Raw genomic sequence first — 18,307 nt, 5'->3', positions numbered from 1 at the left:
AACCCCCACCCATACCTGGGTGTTACATTAACAACTGAGCTGAAGTGGGGTGTCCATGTTAACAAAATAACAACCAAGGCTAAACAGACACTGGGAGTAATCAAACGCAACCTGTGGGCATGCCCAGCCTAGGTAAAATCACTTGCATACTCGTCACTGCTAAGACCTAACCTTGAATATGCCGCTACAGTATGGGGCCCGTATACAAAGAAAGACAAAGATAAACTTGAAAGGGTACAGAACCAAGCTGCCAGATTCTGTACAAACAACTACAACAGGGATGCAAGTGTTACCAAAATGAAAACAAAACTGCAGTGGACGTCACTTAAAGACAGTTAAAAAAACGTCCAGACTTTACATGATGTACAAAATGACCGATAAACTGGTGGAGGTACCGACTGATAAGTATCTAATACCAGCCAAAAAAGAAAGAAACAGTCCTGCCTTCAAATACCATAGTTACCATTCTAGGATTGATGTGTTCAAAATTCGTACTTTCCCAAAACTATCGTAGAGTGGAACTTGTTATCATCAAGCACAGTAGGGGCATCTTTTCTGGATAGTTTAAAAGATTGCTTGCAGATCGATGTGCAAAAGTTAGGTGTGACGGGTCGTTCAGTGTAATGTAACCAGCTGCTGTCGCGCCGCGTGCCTGCGAAGCTGGTGTTTTACGCCGAAGGGCGGTTATACCGGCTACGTGGATACAGGTACAGATACAGCTATTCTGATGTTGCACTTCTACGCTCTGATTGGTTCACGGCAGTTCTAAGCTATGATTGGTTCGTGACAGAAGAAGAAGAAGAAGAAGTACACACCTGTACAGGTAGGTAGATGTACACACCAGCGACTATTGACGCGATCTCCGTCTTGCTCATCGGACTGCGGTCCCTCGTCGCCCGTCTCATCCATGTCTTCCATCTCTTCGCAGTCGTCATCCCCCTGTCATAACAAAATAAGGAAGTTCGTGATTTTAAGTATGCATGCGTGGCAATGTGCATTGTGGGTAATATGTCAAACGTGAAAGCCCGTGACATAAACAAAACACGTTTGAAAAATCTTAAACATATACTAGTATAGACGGCAAGCATGTACTGGCAATTTGGCAAATGTTATGTGTTTGGTGTATCTGTGTAATATCATTCATTGCAGATATCATCTGCTTTTTCTGAAATTAACGAATTTTGCTTACAGATTTCACCGAGCTTCCTTTTTAATTGTCAGAAAAGCTAATTATTGTCATTGCAGAACTTCACAGTTTTGAAGCAAACTTAAGTAGTGGAACAGTAATTTTCAACTCCGAAATTCGAGGTGCCCAAATTTCCGTCTGTCAAAGTCAAGTCGTTGTCAAGGAATTAGCCCTAACAGAGACGGGGGCGCCATAAACTTTCTGGAACTAATGATCCACTTCTCACCTTAGATTGCTCATTCCTTGACAAAGACTGGAGTTTGAAGGTCAAGTCGCAAGCGCAAATTTTTGTATTAGAAATTGCCGTTCAACTTTAATTCAAAATGACTTCTACTAAACACAGAAAATATCCAGTCTAAGACTTCAAGATACTTTCCTTATGACATGCTTGTTGAACTAACTGTATACTAGAAAGGCAACATTTTCTCGAATATATAGAATGCCTTCCATGTAGCTTTTTGCAAGCTACTAGAACGCTACATTATTTAATTAGGCTCGTCTTTTAGTATTGTGTGTGACCAGAAACAAAAAAAAGCCACATACATGCTTTTTTCTATCGCAAAGCTGTAAATGATCATATTCATACAGCTATTCTGATGTTGCAGTTCTACGCTCTGATTGGTTCTCGGCATTTCTAAGCTCTGATTGGTTCATGAGGGAAGTAAAGGAAAGACGAAGAACAGACCAGCAAAAGAATAGGGTTTCCCTGTCGGGGAAAGGATTAAAAAACTTAAGATAAATAACAAGAAGAATGAGAGAGAAGAAGAACACCAACACCAGCAAAAACAACGATATGTTTCCCTGTCGGGAAAAGCATAAAAACAAATATTTTCTTACCATGTGTCCTTTCTCTCCACGGTCTCTGCAACCATGTTTTCCGGCCATCTTATGTTTCTTGGCCAGCTTGACCCCGAGGATGACCAGCGCCACCACCAGCACCACACAGACGGTAACCAGGGTGATGGTCCCGCACTTCTTTGGGCATCGTCTGGGGTGAGCCTTTAGAGGACATAAGGCCACACTGTTTTGATTTTATACATGACATCCTCTGGCCTGGAGACCCCAAGACTAACGCGTGAGGGTGACAAAATATGAAAATCAAGCAAAAATGCTGCTAAACCACAAGACTAAACATCCAGTCCATTCTTTCCCAGGCTTGGTTAGTATGTTCACCTGTTCTAAGACTGAGATGTTTTTATTGCAAGTATGTTAGCCTGTACGAAGACTGAAATGTTTTATTGCAAGGACGCTGTGGCCCCATGCCCTGACCATGTGCCCCTTTACCCTGGAGAGCAGATCCTCTAGCAAGTATAAGATTCTGATTGCCCAGGGATTTAAACATTTAAGGGTTTCAGAATAGTGGCTAAAATGAACGCACACACGTGCATCAATTTTCAGGCATATGAAAAAGAATTTTTCAACAATACTGTATACGTACAAAGCTTAAGTTGTAGAATGAGCCGCCAAGGATTGCAAAAAAAGTCTAATCTAATGTCATATAACGCCAAAGTCAATTCCAAGGTCAAGGAAGAAGATGTGAAAGAAGAAAAGACTCTATTATTAGCTATCAACTAGCTGTTACTTCACTGTCAAAGCTCGATACAAGAATTTTCAATCCGTAGTACTGACCGGTGGATGACCAGACACCTCCTCTGGTACCACGATGTTAGTCTGGAGACCAGGCTTAGTTGGGAGGGGCTCCAAAGGATAGGGAGGCGGGTCTTCTGGGCTTGTCTTTCCAGAAGCCTCGACCGTCAGCTTGCCCATTGAGAAAGAGGTTCACGATGGTCCTCTCTAGAAGTTTGCGCTATGTGCAAAGAGATAAAATAATCCAGACAGATTCCCAAACTGGTTGGTGACTCAAAGACATCACAGTAAGCAAAAAGTACAAGGTGTTTTTGAAACCTTCTCAAGAATGTCTTGAGCACTTGGATAAATGAATTGGATGGCAGTTGCTTTAAAGCTAAACTATGTAAGATTATTCTGAAGTGAAAGAAAATTGAGTGTTTTTCAAAGAAGAAGATCTTGATTGTTCTCCCATGTAGCCAACCTGAAGTGTGATTAACTGATTACCACAAACCCTAAGAAGCCTAATGGTGGCTAGAAAGTTTTTTGTTTACAACCAGGAGAGTCTAGTTTATGGTGGTGTTTCTAACATGAAGCAAAATGTTACATCGTGTACCTTTAAGATTAGAAATAGTAGCATTACCTTTTTCGGCACCCTGCTGGAGCTCCCAGTGAATTTCTAACTGCGCAATCGGCCACGGGGGTTCTGGATGAAATCTAACTCTCCAAGAGGATTGGTCCATCCCCAAAAGGTCAGAATGGCATTGACCTTTCTTTTGTACAATGGATGAAAAGCTGTCGGTGTATGTAACGTTGGGCTTGTATCATGGGTATCACAGGATTGTATAATGTTTATTGTAACGTAAGGGTAAAGATTATGACAGAGGACGGAATCATGACACTTTTTCCTGTGCAATTAGGGCAACGCGGCTTAATTACGGTTCGTGTTTTGGTGAAGTAAACCAGGTCACCCCTAGTCTTTCCGGTTTATGATTCAGAAGTTCTTTTACGTACAGAAATATGGTGCCATGTAAGATCTCTCATAAACTGTGCCACCGACGCTACTTTTCCATCCTGGCGCGATTAGGGTATTTGAACCAGATGTGCTGAGATCCTAGTTTTTCGTCCGCTTGAATAGTTAGACAAGGACAGGGACTAAAATCGTAACTAAGGCATGCCCAGAAAAGAAACAACAAGATAATCTTTACATTTTATTGATGCAAAAGGAAGGATGTACAAACGGTCGCACACTATAGTATAAGGCTAGCCTCTGAGGCGTCGCCAAAAACTCCATTTTTCATAGTGGTAACGATTCAACATGGTACATGGTGCCAGCTACATGTAGGTAGCAGCTCTCGGCACCCCCATGCAAACTTTTCATACTAGTGTGGGGAGGGGACAAAGTGTGTGAAAATTTGGGTCAAAATTGGTTGCTATGTGTTGCTATTGTAGCCAACAGCCACTTTGCTGGGGATCTCCAAAAAGGTCTTAACAACCGTGAGTACCGCCGGATCCAAAAGGGCACCAGCGACTATTTGGATTCTGCTCGCCGCCATGTCCGTCTGACCCCTCCGACTGCTCTCCCTCCTCGTCCATCTCATCCATGTCCTCCATCTCTTCGCAGTCATCGTCCCCCTATCATAAAAAATAAGGAGGTTCGTTGTTTTAAGTACGCATGCGCAGCAAAGTGCATTGTGGGTAACATGTCAAAGGTGAATGTTCCTGAGACATAATAAAACAAAACGCGTTTTATAAAGCCAGTCTCTGAAATCTATCTAGACGGAAAGCATTTACTGGAAATTGGCAACAGTTATGTATTTCTGTGTATGATTATTCATCATCATTGTGAACTGTTTTTCTGCAATCCATGCAGATTTCAGCATGCTTTTCAGCAACTTTTCATTGCAAAACTTTAAAAGCAAAGTTAACAAGTTGAACTGTAAGTTTTTAACTACAAAATTTGGACGTGCCTAAATTTTCGACTGCACAATTGTTTAACTCGAGTCTTTGTCAGTGATGATGATGACTAATGATCCACTTCTCACCTAGACACGTGCTTGATCTGCATTGTATTGAATTGCTCATTCCTTGAAAAAAATTGGAGTTGGGCAATTAACCAATAAGTTCAAGTTTTGTGTTGGAAATTGCCGTTCAACTTCAATTTAGAATGACTTCTGCTTACACGGATGCATCTTCACTCTAAAAGATACTTTCTTGACATGCCTGTTGAAACTAACTGAGAACTAAAAACTAGATAGTAACGTTTTCGCGAATATGTAGAATGTTTTCCCTGTAGCCTTTTGTAGCTGCTGCAGTATAAAGCTCTGGTCGGTTCATGACAGAAAAAGAAGAACACATGTTAATACACCAGCAAAAAGAATATGTTTTCCCTGTCGGGGAAAGCATAAAGATAACTATTTCCTCACCATGTGGCCTTCCTCTCCACGGTCCCTACAGCCATGTTTCCCGGCCATCTTATGTTTCTTGGCCAGCTTGACCCCGAGGATGACCAGCGCCACCACCAGCACCACACAGACGGTAACCAGGGCGATGGTCCCGCACTTCTTCGGGCACCGTCTGGGGCGAGCCTGTAGATGACATAACGCCATGATTATATTTCAAACAAACAAGTGCTGTAAGAAAAGCTGTTACTCAACTATCAAAGCTGATAGAACAATTTTAAATCCGTAGTACTGACCGGTGGTTGCCCAGGCACCGACTCAGGTACCACGATGTTAGTCTGGAGACCAGGCTTTCCAGTAGCCTCGACCGTCAGCTTGCCCATGGTGAAAAAGGTTCACAATGGTCCAATCCAGAAGTTTGCGCTATGTGCAAAGAGACAAAATGCAGTTTCCCAAACTGGTTGGTGACTCAAAGACATCACATTAGACAAAAAATACAAGGTGTTTTCGAAACCTTCTCAAGAATGTCTTGAGCATTAGGATAACTGAATCGGATGGCCGTTGCTTTAAAGCTAAACTATGTAAGATTATTCTGAAGTGAAAGAAAACTGAGTGTTTTCGAAGAAGAAGATCTTGATTGTTCTCCCATGTAGCCAACCTGAAGTGTGAATAACTGATTACCACAAATCCTAAGAAGTCTAATGGTGGCTAGAAAGTTTTTGTTTACAACCAGGAGAGTCTTGTTTATGGTGGTATTTCTAACTTTAAGCCAAATGTTATATCGTGTACCTTTAAGATTAGAAATAGTAGCATTACCTTTTTCGGCACCCTGCTCGAGCTCCCAGTGAATTTCTAACTGCGCAATCGGCCACGGTGGGTTCTGGATGAAATCTAAGTCTCCAAGCGGATTGGTCCATCTCCAAAAGGTCAGAATGACATTGACCTTTCTTTTGTTCAACGGATGAAAAGCTGTCGGTGTATGTAACGTTGAGCTTGTATCATGGGTATCACGTGATTGTATTGTGTAAGGTGAGGGTAAAGATTGTGACCTCAGACAGAGGACGAAGTATGGCGCTTTTTCTTGTGCCAGTAGCACAATGCGGCTTTATTACGGTTCGTGTTTTAGCAAAGTACAATAAGTCACCCCTACATACTCTTTCCGGTGTACTGAGTTCTTGTACATGCAGAATGTTGGCGCCATATGATCCCTCTCATACACTTGACCACCGGCTTTACTCCCCATCCTAAAGGACAATGCGATTCTTTTCCCCGTGTCCAGACCCGGGCGTGAACTCGGGTTCTAGGGTACTTGAACCAGATGTGCCGAGAAGCTAGTTTTTCGTCCGCTACAATAGCTAAAACGAGGACAAGGATAGTATCATGACAAAGGTATGTCCAGGAAAGAAACAAGATCATTTCCAATTTTATTGTTACAAAACTAAGAATGTACATTCATCGGCAATCACCGTGAAACACAAACAACTCTTAGTACACATTCACAGCGAAATGCATTGCGGGTAATATGTCACATGTGGGGGTCTCTGGGACAGAACTGAATTACGTCTGGACAATGTTAGGAGAATCAAGACAGTGGGTGATAAAAAAACTGTTTTAATTACGGTTCGTGTTTTGGCGAAGTACACCAGGTCACCCCTAGTCTTTCCGGTATATGAAGTTCTTTTACGTACAGAAATATGGTGTCATGTAAGATCTCTCATAAACGGTGCCACCGACGCTACTTTTCCATCCGGAAAGACAATGCAACTCTTTTACCCTAGTCGCGTCCAGACCCTGGCACGACTAGGGTATTTGAACCAGATGTGCTGAGATACTAGTTTTTCGTCCACTTGAATAAATAGGACAAGGACATGGACTAAAATCGTGACTAAAGCATGTCCAGAAAAGAAACAACAAGATAATCTTTACATTTTATTGTTGCAAAAGGGAGGATGTACATTCATCGGCAATCACCGTGAAACACAAACAACTCTTTGTTCAACAACTAGTACGCATGCGTAGCGGAATGCATTATGGTTAATATATAACAGTTGGAGATCCCTGGGACATAAATGAATTACGCCTGGACGTTGTTAGGAGAATCGAGACAGCGGGTGATACAAAAACTGTTTACAACTCAGGGGCCTTTACCTTTGATATATTACCCTCAATTCCTTATCCTAATGAGACAAACTATAGTGGGGATATTTTGTAAACTTCATAGCCTAACTCATTTCTCGACAAGTAATATCAGAAACTTACGCCGTACAATTAACTAATCGGTGCAACCTTCAATGTGAAAATACTCCAACTAGATATACATACATACATATGATGTATGATTAATGTACGAAACACTAAGTCACTCTTCACATAGGTACCATATAAATGTTTACATCCGTGTTTTGACTCTTACATTGAACGAAGAAATCTACAAATCAGTTTTCTGTTCACACAACAACTCTTCTGAGCTTTTCACAGCAATGTCAACTGGACTTCAAAAACTGCCAGCCACCGAAAAATCAAAACCATAGCATGTCCTGGACGAAAAATATACATCAGGAGGTTCTGCTGCAGCATCTAGAAAAACCGCAAGGAGGCTCAAAATCGACGAAGTCATCTATCTTGCCGACATCAGCCCACATACCAGATATTATCACAACCCAAGCAAATATTCGTGAGTTATGCTGGCAACTAAAATAGTGTCTGCACACACAGATACAATAAAAAAAAGCTCTATTTTTCATAGAGGTAACGATTCAACATAGTACATGGTGCCAGGTAGCAACTCTCGGCACCCCCATGCAAAGTTTTCACACTAGGTGTGGCGGTGGTGGTGGTGGTGATGGGGGGGGGGGGGGGGGTTGGGTATTGGGTAACAGTGGAGAAAATGTGTGAAAATTGGGGTCAAAGTTGGTTGCTATGTGTTGCTAGGGTAGCCAACATCCACTTTGCTGGGATCTCCAAAATGTTTTAACAATTGTGACTACCAGTTCCTCCAGGGCACCAGCGACTATTCGGATTCTGCTCGTCGGCATCTCCGTCTTGCTCATCCGACTGCGGTTCCTCGTCGCCCATCTCATCCATGTCTCCCATCTCTTCGCAGTCGTCATCCCCCTATCATAATGAAATAAGGAGGTTCGTAGTTTTAAGGTCGCATGCGCAGCGAAGTGCATTGTGGGTAATATTTCAAAGGCGAAGGCCCCTGAGAGGAGAGGCCATAGAACACAATACATTTATTTATGGTAGAAGAACACCGTCGACCTATGGAGATTTCTATTGTTATTTAGGGCCAAAGGGTTAAAAAATTATAGCACTTGAGAAATACGACAAACGATTATGTTTGGGTTTAGGGTACAGCCTACAGCGTGCTTACGGATGTTCCCGGTCTTTGCAGCAAAGACATTTATTTCAGTTTTCAATATAAAACTTCTGAGAAAAGCTGAATGCAATTTACAACTAAAAAATTGTTCGTTTACGCAAATTTTTGAATGTCAAACTCCAGTCTTTGTCATGCAAGGAATGAGCACTGTGATCGGCCCGCCCTAAATAGAGATTGGGGCGCCATAATCTTTCTGCAACTAAATGTTCCACTTCTCATTATGTCACGTGCTCTATCTGTTTTGTATTAAATTGCTCATTACATGAAAAATCCTGGAGTTAAACGGTCAACTGGTAAGTTTAGTTTTTGTTTTGGAAATGGCTGTTCAACTTACATGTAACTTCGATTCAGAATGACTTCTACTAACACAGATAAACTTCCAGTCTAAAACTTCAAGATACTTTTTGACATGCCTGTTGAAAGTAACTGTGAAACAGAAAGGCAACATTTTCGCGAACATGCGGCATATTTCCCATGTAACCTTTTGTCAAGCTAGCTACTCGCACATAATAGTGTACCATCAGGCTCGTCCTACAGTATTGTGTGCGAGTACAAAAAGAAAAAAAATATCAAAAGCAGGTTTTGCTATCGCAAACCTGTAATGGTTTATATTAATAACGTTACAGCTAATATGATGTTGCAGTTCTAAGCTCTGATTAGTTCACGGCAGTTCTAATCTCTAATAACAGAAGAAGAAGAAAGAAGAAGAACACACGAGCAAAAACAATATGTTTGGGGAAAGCATAAAATAAATAAGAAGAAGAAGGAGAATGAGAAAGAAGCAGATAAAGAATACACCAGCAGAAATGACATGTTATCCCTGTCGGGGAAAGCATTAAGATATATATTTCCTTACCATGCGCCCTTCCTCTCCACGGTCCCTACAGCCATGTTTCCCGGCCATCATATGTTTCTTGCCCAGCTTGATGCCCAGCATAACTACCGCCACCACCAACACCACACAGACGGTAACAAGGACGATGGTCCCGCACTTCTTCGGGCATCGTCTGGGGCGAGCCTGTAGATAACATAAGACTAGCCTGATTAAATCTCGCTTATAGCAGCCCGATCAACATCCGCCGGCCTCCTAAAGGGGAGGGGCCAAGTACACAGTCCCGGACAGCAGAGTTTGTGTTACACTGACTAACATACGACCCTGTCGATTTGATTATATGGGTGACATCCGCGCGCGCATCAATTTTCGGCCGTTTAAAACAGAAAAGAATTTTGCAACCATACTGTAAATCGTACAAAGAGTGTAAAATGAGTAAATATATGCCGTAGATGGCAAAAAAATGGAAAACGGATACTAATGTAATAGAATGCCAAAGTCAAATCCAAGGTCAAAGAAGAAGAAAATGAGAAAGAACAAAAATAAAGACTCTATTGGTAGCTATCTACTAGCTTTTACTCCACTGTCAAAGCTTGATGTAAGATTTCTTTTTTCCTATTTGCTTTTCGACAGACGAGGACAATGTGGCACTGCACTCAAGTTAGTAACTTATATTAACAGTGCCACATACACAGTACAGACAGAAGGTAAAGGTAGTATTTTTCTTTTACCTCCCCGACCGAAGTCAGGTACCCATTTTTTACACCTGGGTGAAGTGAGAAAGGTCGTGTAAAGTGTCTTTCCCAAGGGCACAACGAAGGGGGCACGTTGGGTATCGAACTCGGGACCTCTAGATTTTGAGCCGAACGCTCTACCAGTTACGCCACACAACTGGGGATTGTAAAAATCTGTAGTACTTACCGGTGGTTGCCCAGGCTCCGCCTCTGGTACCACGATGTTAGTCTGGAGACCAGGCTTATAAGTTGGGAGTGGCTCCAAAGGATAGGGAGGCGGGTCCTCTGGGTCTGTCTTTCCAGAAGCCTCGACCGTCAGCTTGCCCATGGTGAAGGAGGTTCACACTGGTCTCTAGAAGTTTGTGCTCTATGCAAAGAAACAACAACAAAAAATTCAAACATGTTCAAAAACTTGTGACTTAAAGACACTCGCATAAGACAAAAAAAATACAAGGTGTTTTTGAAACATTCTCAAGAATGTCTTAAGCACTAGGATAAATGAATTGGATGGCCGTTACTTTAAAGCTGTACTGCGTAAGATTATTCTGAAGTGAAAGAAAACTGAGTGTTTTCGAAGAAGAAGATCTTGATTGTTCTCCCATGTAGCCAACCTGAAGTGTGATTAACTGATTACCACAAATCCTAAGAAGCCTAATGGTGGCTAGAAAGTTTTTGTTTACAACCAGGAGAGTCTAGTTTATGCTGGTGTTTCTAACATGAAGCCAAATGTTACATCGTGTACCTTTAAGATTAGAAATAGTAGCATTACCTTTTTCTGCACCCTGCTCGAGCTCCCAGTGAATTTCTAACTGCGCAATCGGCCACGGGGGTTCTAGATGAAATCTAACTCTCCAAGCGGATTGGTCCATCCCCAAAAGGTCAGAATGACATTGACCTTTCTTTTGTTCAATGGATGAAAAGCTGTCGGTGTATATAACGTTGAGCTTGTATCATGGGTATCACGTGATTGTATTGTGTAAGGTGAGGGTAAAGATTGTGACCTCAGACAGAGGACGAAGTATGGTGCTTTTTCTTGTGCCAGTAGCACAATGCGGCTTTATTACGGTTCGTGTTTTAGCAAAGTACAATAAGTCACCCCTACATACTCTTTCCGGTGTACTGAGTTCTTGTACATGCAGAATGTTGGCGCCATATGATCCCTCTCATACACTTGACCACCAGCTTTACTCCCCCATCCTAAAGGACAATGCGATTCTTTTCCCCGTGTCCAGACCCGGGCGTGAACCCGGGTTCAAGGGTACTTGAACCAGATGTGCCGAGAAGCTAGTTTTTCGTCCGCTACAATAGCTAAAACGAGGACAAGGGATAATATCATGACAAAGGTATGTCCAGGAAAGAAACAAGATCATTTCCAATTTTATTGTTACAAAACTAAGAATGTACATTCATCGGCAATCACCGTGAAACACAAACAACTCTTAGTACACATTCACAGCGAAATGCATTGCGGGTAATATTTCACATGTGGGGGTCTCTGGGACAGAACTGAATTACGTCTGGACATTGTTAGGAGAATCAAGACAGTGGGTGATAAAAAAACTGTTTACAACTCAGGGGCCTTTACCTTTGACATATTACCCACAATGCATTTCGCTGCCTATGTGCGAACCACCTTATTCTAATGAGACAAACTATAGTGGGGATATTTTTGTAAACTTCATAGCATAACTCATATCTCGACAAGTAATATCAGAAACTTACGCTGTACAATTAACTAATCGGTGCAACCTTCAATGTGAAAATACTCCAACTAGATATACATACATACCTATGATGTATGATTAATGTACGAAACACTCTTCACATAGTTACCATATAAATGTTTACATCCTTGTTTTGACTCTTACATTGAACGAAGAAATAAAAAAAAATCAGTTTTCTATTCACACAACAACTCTTCTGAGCTTTTTACAGCAATGTCAACTGGACATTAAAAGTTGTCTGCTACCGAAAAATCAAAACCATAGGATGTCCTGGACGAACAATACAAAACCGGAAGTTCTGCTGATGCATTCAGGAAAACCGCCAGGAGGCTCATAATTAACCTAAACATTTATCTTTCTCATACCTTCCCAAATGCTAATTATCATTACAATACAGCCAAATGTTGTTAAGTTATGCTGACCACAAGTATCCGAAAAGACAAACACACACGGAGACACATAAAAAAACAATACATCTATTTTCATGGAGGTAACTATTCAAGGGCAAACAGCTAGGTCTACACACCAGCGTTTGTTGACGCGATCTCCGTCTTGCTCATCGGACTGCGGTCCCTCGTCGCCCATCTCATCCATGTCCTCCATCTCTTCACAGTCATCATCCCCCTATCATAACAAATAAGGAGGTTAGTAGTTTTAAGTACGTATGCGATGCAAAGTGCATTGTGGGTAATATGTCCAAATATCCCGTCTAAAACTTTAAGATACTTTCCTTATGGCATGCTTGTTGAACTAACTGTATTGTGTCATTAATTATGCAAATGAGGTCGACATTTGCATAATTTATATCTATTGACATTTCTCTCTTTCTCAGCTACATATGTGACAAGTTTGAAAGTCCTATCATGGAATGCGGTGGATTTATAAATTTTCCTCATTTATTATGCAAATTAGCTGTTGGTTGGCATAATTAGTATTTCAATATGTAAGTCATCAATAAGGCTATCTAAATGCCAAAAGTCATGAGGATCTGTCAACACGTTCTCGAGTTATTCTCGTGCAAAGTTTGAAAGGAAATCGGCGACTGCAGTTCCAAACAAGCCACCAGGGGCCGGGGGCCCAAGCTTGCACGACTTCCTCCCTACGCAAAGACGTATCCACTAGTCAAAAGTCATGATCCTGCCACTTGAGGATAATTTCAACGCCAACTTTGACGCTCTGCTGGAGTACCACAACTTGTCGCCGGGAGGCCCATTATCGAACTTGACCTTCGGTTCCCAATCCCTACATAACTACCAAATACCATGCAATACGATTACGATTAACAGCGTCTCGAGTTATCGTGTCCGCAATTACACACACGCACACACTTGCCCCGCTGCAGTGCCGACGAAGAGTGCCAAGTGAACCGTTTTCGAACAACACCTCCGTTTCTGCAACCGCTACTCAAATATCAGGAAATTCCATCCACAGCAGCTCGAGCTATATGCGATTGACGTACATATTGGGGCACAACATAATTTTCTACCCAAAATACAACCTTCTTGGCGAAGGTAACAAGAAGAATGAGAAAGAAGAAGAGCACACCAGCAAAAATTAGGGTTTCCCTGTCGGGGAAAGCATAAGATAAATAACAACAAGAATGAGAGAGAAGAAGAACACACCAGCAAAAACAGCATGTTCCCTGTCGGGACAAACATAAAAACAAATATTTTCTTACCATGTGCCCTTCCTTCCCACGGTCCCTACAGCCATGTTTCCCGGCCATCTTATGTTTCTTGGCCAGCTTGACCCCGAGGATGACCAGCGCCACCACCAGCACCACACAGACGGTAACCAGGGCGATGGTTCCGCACTTCTTCGGGCACCGTCTGGGGCGAGCCTGTAGATGACATAAGGCCATGTTGACTAATGCGGGCAAGTAGGAATATCAGGATTCTATTATTAGATTACAACAAGTAAATGTTATGGATGACATCCTCTGCAGACTTCAAAAAGTATGAGAAAGGGCTATTAGATGAGTAAAAATTCAGAGGGCAAACTCTCAAAGTAGACATCATAAACTTTGTAAAATTAAAGTGAGAAAATATCGGTTATATAGATGGCATCCGCGCGCATCAATTTCGTCTTTTTCTTCTACCTTCCCAACCGAAGTCAGGTACCCATTTGTACACCTGGGTTAAGTGTGGAAGGACGTGTAAAGTGTCTTTCCCAAGGGCATAATGTCGGGGGAACGGCGGGCATCGAACTCATGACCTCCAGATTCCGAACCGATCGCTCTACCAGTACGCAACAAGCGAATTGAAAATCTTTAGTACTGACCGATGGATGACCAGGCACCTCCTCTGGTACCACGATGTTAGTCTGGAGACCAGGCTTAGTTGGGAGGGGCTCCAAAGGATAGGGAGGCGGGTCCACTGGGCTTGTCTTTCCTGTAGCCTCGACCGTCAGCTTGCCCATGGTGAAAGAGGTTCACAATGGTCCTCTCTAGAAGTTTGCGCTATGTGCAAAGAGGCAACATACAGTTTCCCAAACTGGTTGGTGACTCAGAGACATCACATTAGACAAAAAATACAAGGTGTTTTTGAAACCTTCTCAAGAATGTCTTGAGCATTAGGACAAATGAATTGGATGGCCGTTGCTTTAAAGCTAAACTATGTAAGATTATTCTGAAGTGAAAGAAAATTGAGTGTTTATCAAAGAAGAAGATCTTGATTGTTCTCCCATGTAGCCAACCTGAAGAGTGATTAACTGATAGACACAAACCCTAAGAAGCCTAATGGTGGGTAGAAAGTTTTTGTTTACAACCAGTAGAGTCTTGTTAATGGTGGTGTTTCTAACATGAAGCTAAATGTTACATCGTGTACCTTTAAGATTAAAAATAGTAGCATTACCTTTTTCTGCACCCTGCTCGAGCTCCCAGTGAATTTTTAACGGCGCAATCGGCCACGGGGGGTTCTGGATGTAATCTAACTCTCCAAGTGGATTGGTCCATCTCCAAAAGGTCAGAATGACATTGACCTTTCTTTTGTTCAATGTCTGAAAAGCTGTCGGTGTATGTAACGTTGAGCCTGTATCATGGGTATCACATGATTGTATAATGTAAGGTGAGGGTAGAGATTATGACAGTGGACGGAATCATGACACTTTTTCCTGTGCAATTAGGGCAACGCGGCTTAATTACGGTTCGTGTTTTGGCGAAGTACAACAGGTCACCCCTAGTCTTTCCGGTTTATGATTGAGAAGTTCTTTTACGTACAGAAATATGGTGCCATGTAAGATCTCTCATAAACGGTGCCACCGACGCTACTTTTCCATCCTGGCGCGATTAGTGTATTTGAACCAGGTGTGCTGAGATCCTAGTTTTTCGTCCGCTTGAATAGTTAGACAAGGACAGGGACTAAAATCGTGACTAAGGCATGCCCAGAAAAGAAACAAGATAATCTTTACATTTTATTGATGCAAAAGGAAGGATGTACAAACGGTCGCACACTATAATATAAGGCTAGCCTCTGAGGCGTCGCCAAAAACTCCATTTTTCATAGTGGTAACGATTCAACATGGTACATGGTGCCAGCTAGGTAGCAGCTCTCGGCACCCCATGCAAACTTTTCATACTAGGTGGGGAGGGGACAAAGCGTGTGAAAATTTGGGTCAAAATTGGTTGCTATGTGTTGCTATTGTAGCCAACAGCCACTTTGCTTGGGATCTCCAAAAGGTCTCAACAACCGTGAGTACCTGCGGATCCAAAAGGGCACCAGCGACTATTAGGATTCTGCTGGCCGCCATGTCCGTCTGACCCCTCCGACTGCTCTCCCTCCTCGCCCATCTCATCCATGTCCTCCATCTCTTCGCAGTCATCGTCCCCCTATCATAAAAAATAAGGAGGTTCGTTGTTTTAAGTACGCATGCGCAGCAAAGTGCATTGTGGGTAACATATCAAAGGTGAATGTTCCTGAGACATAATAAAACAAAACGCGTTTGATAAAGCCAGCCTCTGAAATATATCTAGACGGAAAGCATGTACTGGAAATTGGCAACAGTTATGTATTTCTGTGTATGATTATTCAACATCATTGTGAACTGTTTTTCTGCAATCCATGCAGATTTCAGCATGCTTTTCAGCAACTTTTCATTGCAAAACTTTAAAAGCAAAGTTAACAAGTTGAACTGTAAGTTTTTAACTACAAAATTTGGACGTGCCTAAATTTTCGACTGCACAATTGTTTAACTCGAGTCTTTGTCAGTAAATGAGCAACCCACTCTAAACATGGACCGGGGCGCCATAAACTTTCTGCAACTAATGATCCACTTCTCAACTAGACACGTGCTTGATCTGCATTGTATTGAATTGCTCATTCCTTGACAAAAATTGGAGTTGGGCAATTAACCGGTAATTTCAAGTTTTGTGTTGGAAATTGCCGTTCAACTTCAATTCAGAATGACTTCTGCTAACACGGATGCAACTTCACTCTAAAAGATACTTTCTTGACATGCCTGTTGAAACTACCTGTGAACTAAAAACTAGATAGCAACGTTTTCGCGAATATGTAGAATGTTTTCCTTGTAGCATTTTGTAGCTGCTGCAGTTCTAAGCTCTGTTTGGTCATGACAGAAAAAGAAGAACACATGTTAATACACCAGCAAAAAGAATATGTTTTCCCTGTCGGGGAAAGCATAAAGATAAATATTTCCTTACCATGCGCCCTTCCTCTCCACGGTCCCTGCAGCCATGTTTTCCGGCCATCTTATGTTTCTTGGCCAGCTTGACCCCGAGGATGACCAGCGCCACCACCAGCACCACACAGACGGTAACCAGGGCGATGGTCCCGCACTTCTTCGGGCACCGTCTGGGGCGAGCCTGTAGATGACATAAGGTCAGGTTGACTAGGGCGGGCAAGTAGGAATATCAGGATTCTATTATAACTAGATTACAACAAGTAAATGTTATGGATGACATCCTCTGCAGACTTCAAAAAGTATGAGAAAGGGCAATAAGATGGGTAAAAATTCAGAGGGCAAACTTTTAAAGTAGACATCATAAACTTTGTAAAATTAAAGTGAGAAAATATCGGTTATATAGATGGTATTCGCGCGCATCAATTTCGTCTTTTTCTTCTACCTTCCCAACCGAAGTCAGGTACCCATTTGTACACCTGGGTTAAGTGTGGAAGGACGTGTAAAGTGTCTTTCCCAAGGGCATAATGTCGGGGGAACGGCGGGCATCGAACTCATGACCTCCAGATTCCGAACCGATCGCTCTACCAGTACGAAACAAGCGAATTGAAAATCCTTAGTACTGACCGATGGATGACCAGGCACCTCCTCTGGTACCACGATGTTAGTCTGGAGACCAGGCTTAGTTGGGAGAGGCTCCAAGGGATAGGGAGGCGGGTCCACTGGGCTTGTCTTTCCTGTAGCCTCGACCGTCAGCTTGCCCATGGTGAAAGAGGTTCACAATGGTCCTCTCTACAAGTTTGCGTTATGTGCAAAAAGGCAACATACAGTTTCCCAAACTGGTTGGTGACTCAGAGACATCACATTAGACAAAAAATACCGGGTGTTTTTGAAACCTTCTCAAGAATGTCTTGAGCACTTGGATAAATGAATTGGATGGCCGTTGCTTTAAAGCTAAACTATGTAAGATCATTCTGAAATGAAAGAAAATTGAGTGTTTTTCGAAGAAGAAGATTTTGATTGTTCTCCCATGTAGCCAACCCGAAGTGTGATTAACTGATTACCACAAACCCTAAGAAGCCTAATGGTGGCTAGAAAGTTTTTGTTTACAACCAGGAGAGTCTAGTTTATGGTGGTGTTTCTAACATGAAGCCAAATGTTACATCGTGTACCTTTAAGATTAGAAATAGTATCATTACCTTTTTCGGCACCCTGCTCGAGCTCCCAGTGAATTTCTAACTGCGCAATCGGCCACGGGGGTTCTAGATGAAATCTAACTCTCCAAGCGGATTGGTCCATCCCAATAGGTCAGAATGACATTGACCTTTCTTTTGTTCAATGGATGAAAAGCTATCGGTGTATGTAACGTTGAGCCTGTATCATGGGTATCACGTGATTGTATAATGTAAGACGAGGGTAGAGATTATGACAGAGGACGGACGGAATCATGACACTTTTTCCTGTGCAATTAGGGCAACGCGGCTTAATTACGGTTCGTGTTTTTGCAAAGTACGCCAGGTCACCCCTAGTCTTTCCGGTATATGAAGTTCTTTTACGTACAGAAATATGGTGTCATGTAAGATCTCTCATAAACGGTGCCACCGACGCTACTTTTCCATCTGGAAAAACAATGCAACTCTTTTACCCTAGTGGCGTCCAGACCCTGGCGCGACTAGGGTATTTGAACCAGATGTGCTGAGATACTGGTTTTTCGTCCACTTGAATAGTTAGAACAAGGACACGGACTAAAATCGTGACTATAGCTAAGACATGTCCAATAAAAGAAACAACAAGATAATCTTTACGTTTTTTTGTTGCAAAAGGAAGGGGATGTACATCCATCGGCAAT

At 42.3% G+C, this 18,307-nt stretch overlaps 4 protein-coding genes across 9 annotated transcripts in view; all 4 read right to left on the bottom strand.

Moving 5' to 3' along the window:
• The window catches only part of LOC118414851, a 28,769-nt gene extending 17,703 nt beyond the window's left edge, over window positions 1-11,066 (bottom strand). The window contains exons 1-4 of one of the 5 annotated variants that reach the window (XM_035819120.1): window positions 10,869-11,053; window positions 10,287-10,466; window positions 9,390-9,551; window positions 8,079-8,268 (exon numbers count right to left, since the gene is read on the bottom strand). In XM_035819120.1, coding sequence (XP_035675013.1) covers window positions 8,125-8,268; window positions 9,390-9,551; window positions 10,287-10,427 — 447 coding nt within the window. In that variant the 5' untranslated portion in view covers window positions 10,428-10,466; window positions 10,869-11,053 and the 3' untranslated portion in view covers window positions 8,079-8,124. Of the gene's footprint in view, window positions 1-3,395; window positions 3,431-5,970; window positions 6,043-8,078; window positions 8,269-9,389; window positions 9,552-10,286; window positions 10,467-10,868 lie in introns of those variants that run through there. The other 4 variants (XM_035819121.1, XM_035819117.1, XM_035819118.1 and 1 more) reach the window with 4 other exon arrangements.
• The window catches only part of LOC118414856, a 23,929-nt gene extending 6,154 nt beyond the window's left edge, over window positions 1-17,775 (bottom strand). Inside the window, exons 1-5 of the mRNA XM_035819129.1 lie at window positions 17,658-17,775; window positions 17,086-17,250; window positions 16,598-16,642; window positions 2,024-2,140; window positions 816-939 (exon numbers count right to left, since the gene is read on the bottom strand). Of these exons, the coding sequence (XP_035675022.1) occupies window positions 816-939; window positions 2,024-2,140; window positions 16,598-16,642; window positions 17,086-17,223 (424 nt within the window). The 5' untranslated portion in view covers window positions 17,224-17,250; window positions 17,658-17,775. The remainder of the gene's footprint in view (window positions 1-815; window positions 940-2,023; window positions 2,141-16,597; window positions 16,643-17,085; window positions 17,251-17,657) is intronic.
• LOC118414804 overlaps window positions 1-18,307 on the bottom strand; it is a 1,072,569-nt gene that overhangs the window by 477,798 nt on the left and 576,464 nt on the right. The window lies entirely within an intron of this gene.
• The window catches only part of LOC118414852, a 35,370-nt gene continuing 21,208 nt past the window's right edge, over window positions 4,146-18,307 (bottom strand). The window contains exons 1-4 of one of the 2 annotated variants that reach the window (XM_035819122.1): window positions 14,676-14,736; window positions 14,104-14,281; window positions 5,179-5,340; window positions 4,146-4,387 (exon numbers count right to left, since the gene is read on the bottom strand). In XM_035819122.1, the coding sequence (XP_035675015.1) occupies window positions 4,241-4,387; window positions 5,179-5,340; window positions 14,104-14,241 (447 nt within the window). In that variant the 5' untranslated portion in view covers window positions 14,242-14,281; window positions 14,676-14,736 and the 3' untranslated portion in view covers window positions 4,146-4,240. Of the gene's footprint in view, window positions 4,388-5,178; window positions 5,341-14,103; window positions 14,282-14,675; window positions 14,737-18,307 lie in introns of those variants that run through there. The other variant, XM_035819123.1, reaches the window with a different exon arrangement.

The sequence above is a fragment of the Branchiostoma floridae genome, chromosome 4 (assembly GCF_000003815.2).
Source record: "Branchiostoma floridae strain S238N-H82 chromosome 4, Bfl_VNyyK, whole genome shotgun sequence".
Taxonomy (NCBI): domain Eukaryota; kingdom Metazoa; phylum Chordata; class Leptocardii; order Amphioxiformes; family Branchiostomatidae; genus Branchiostoma; species Branchiostoma floridae.
This window is presented reverse-complemented; position numbering and strand designations above follow the sequence as displayed.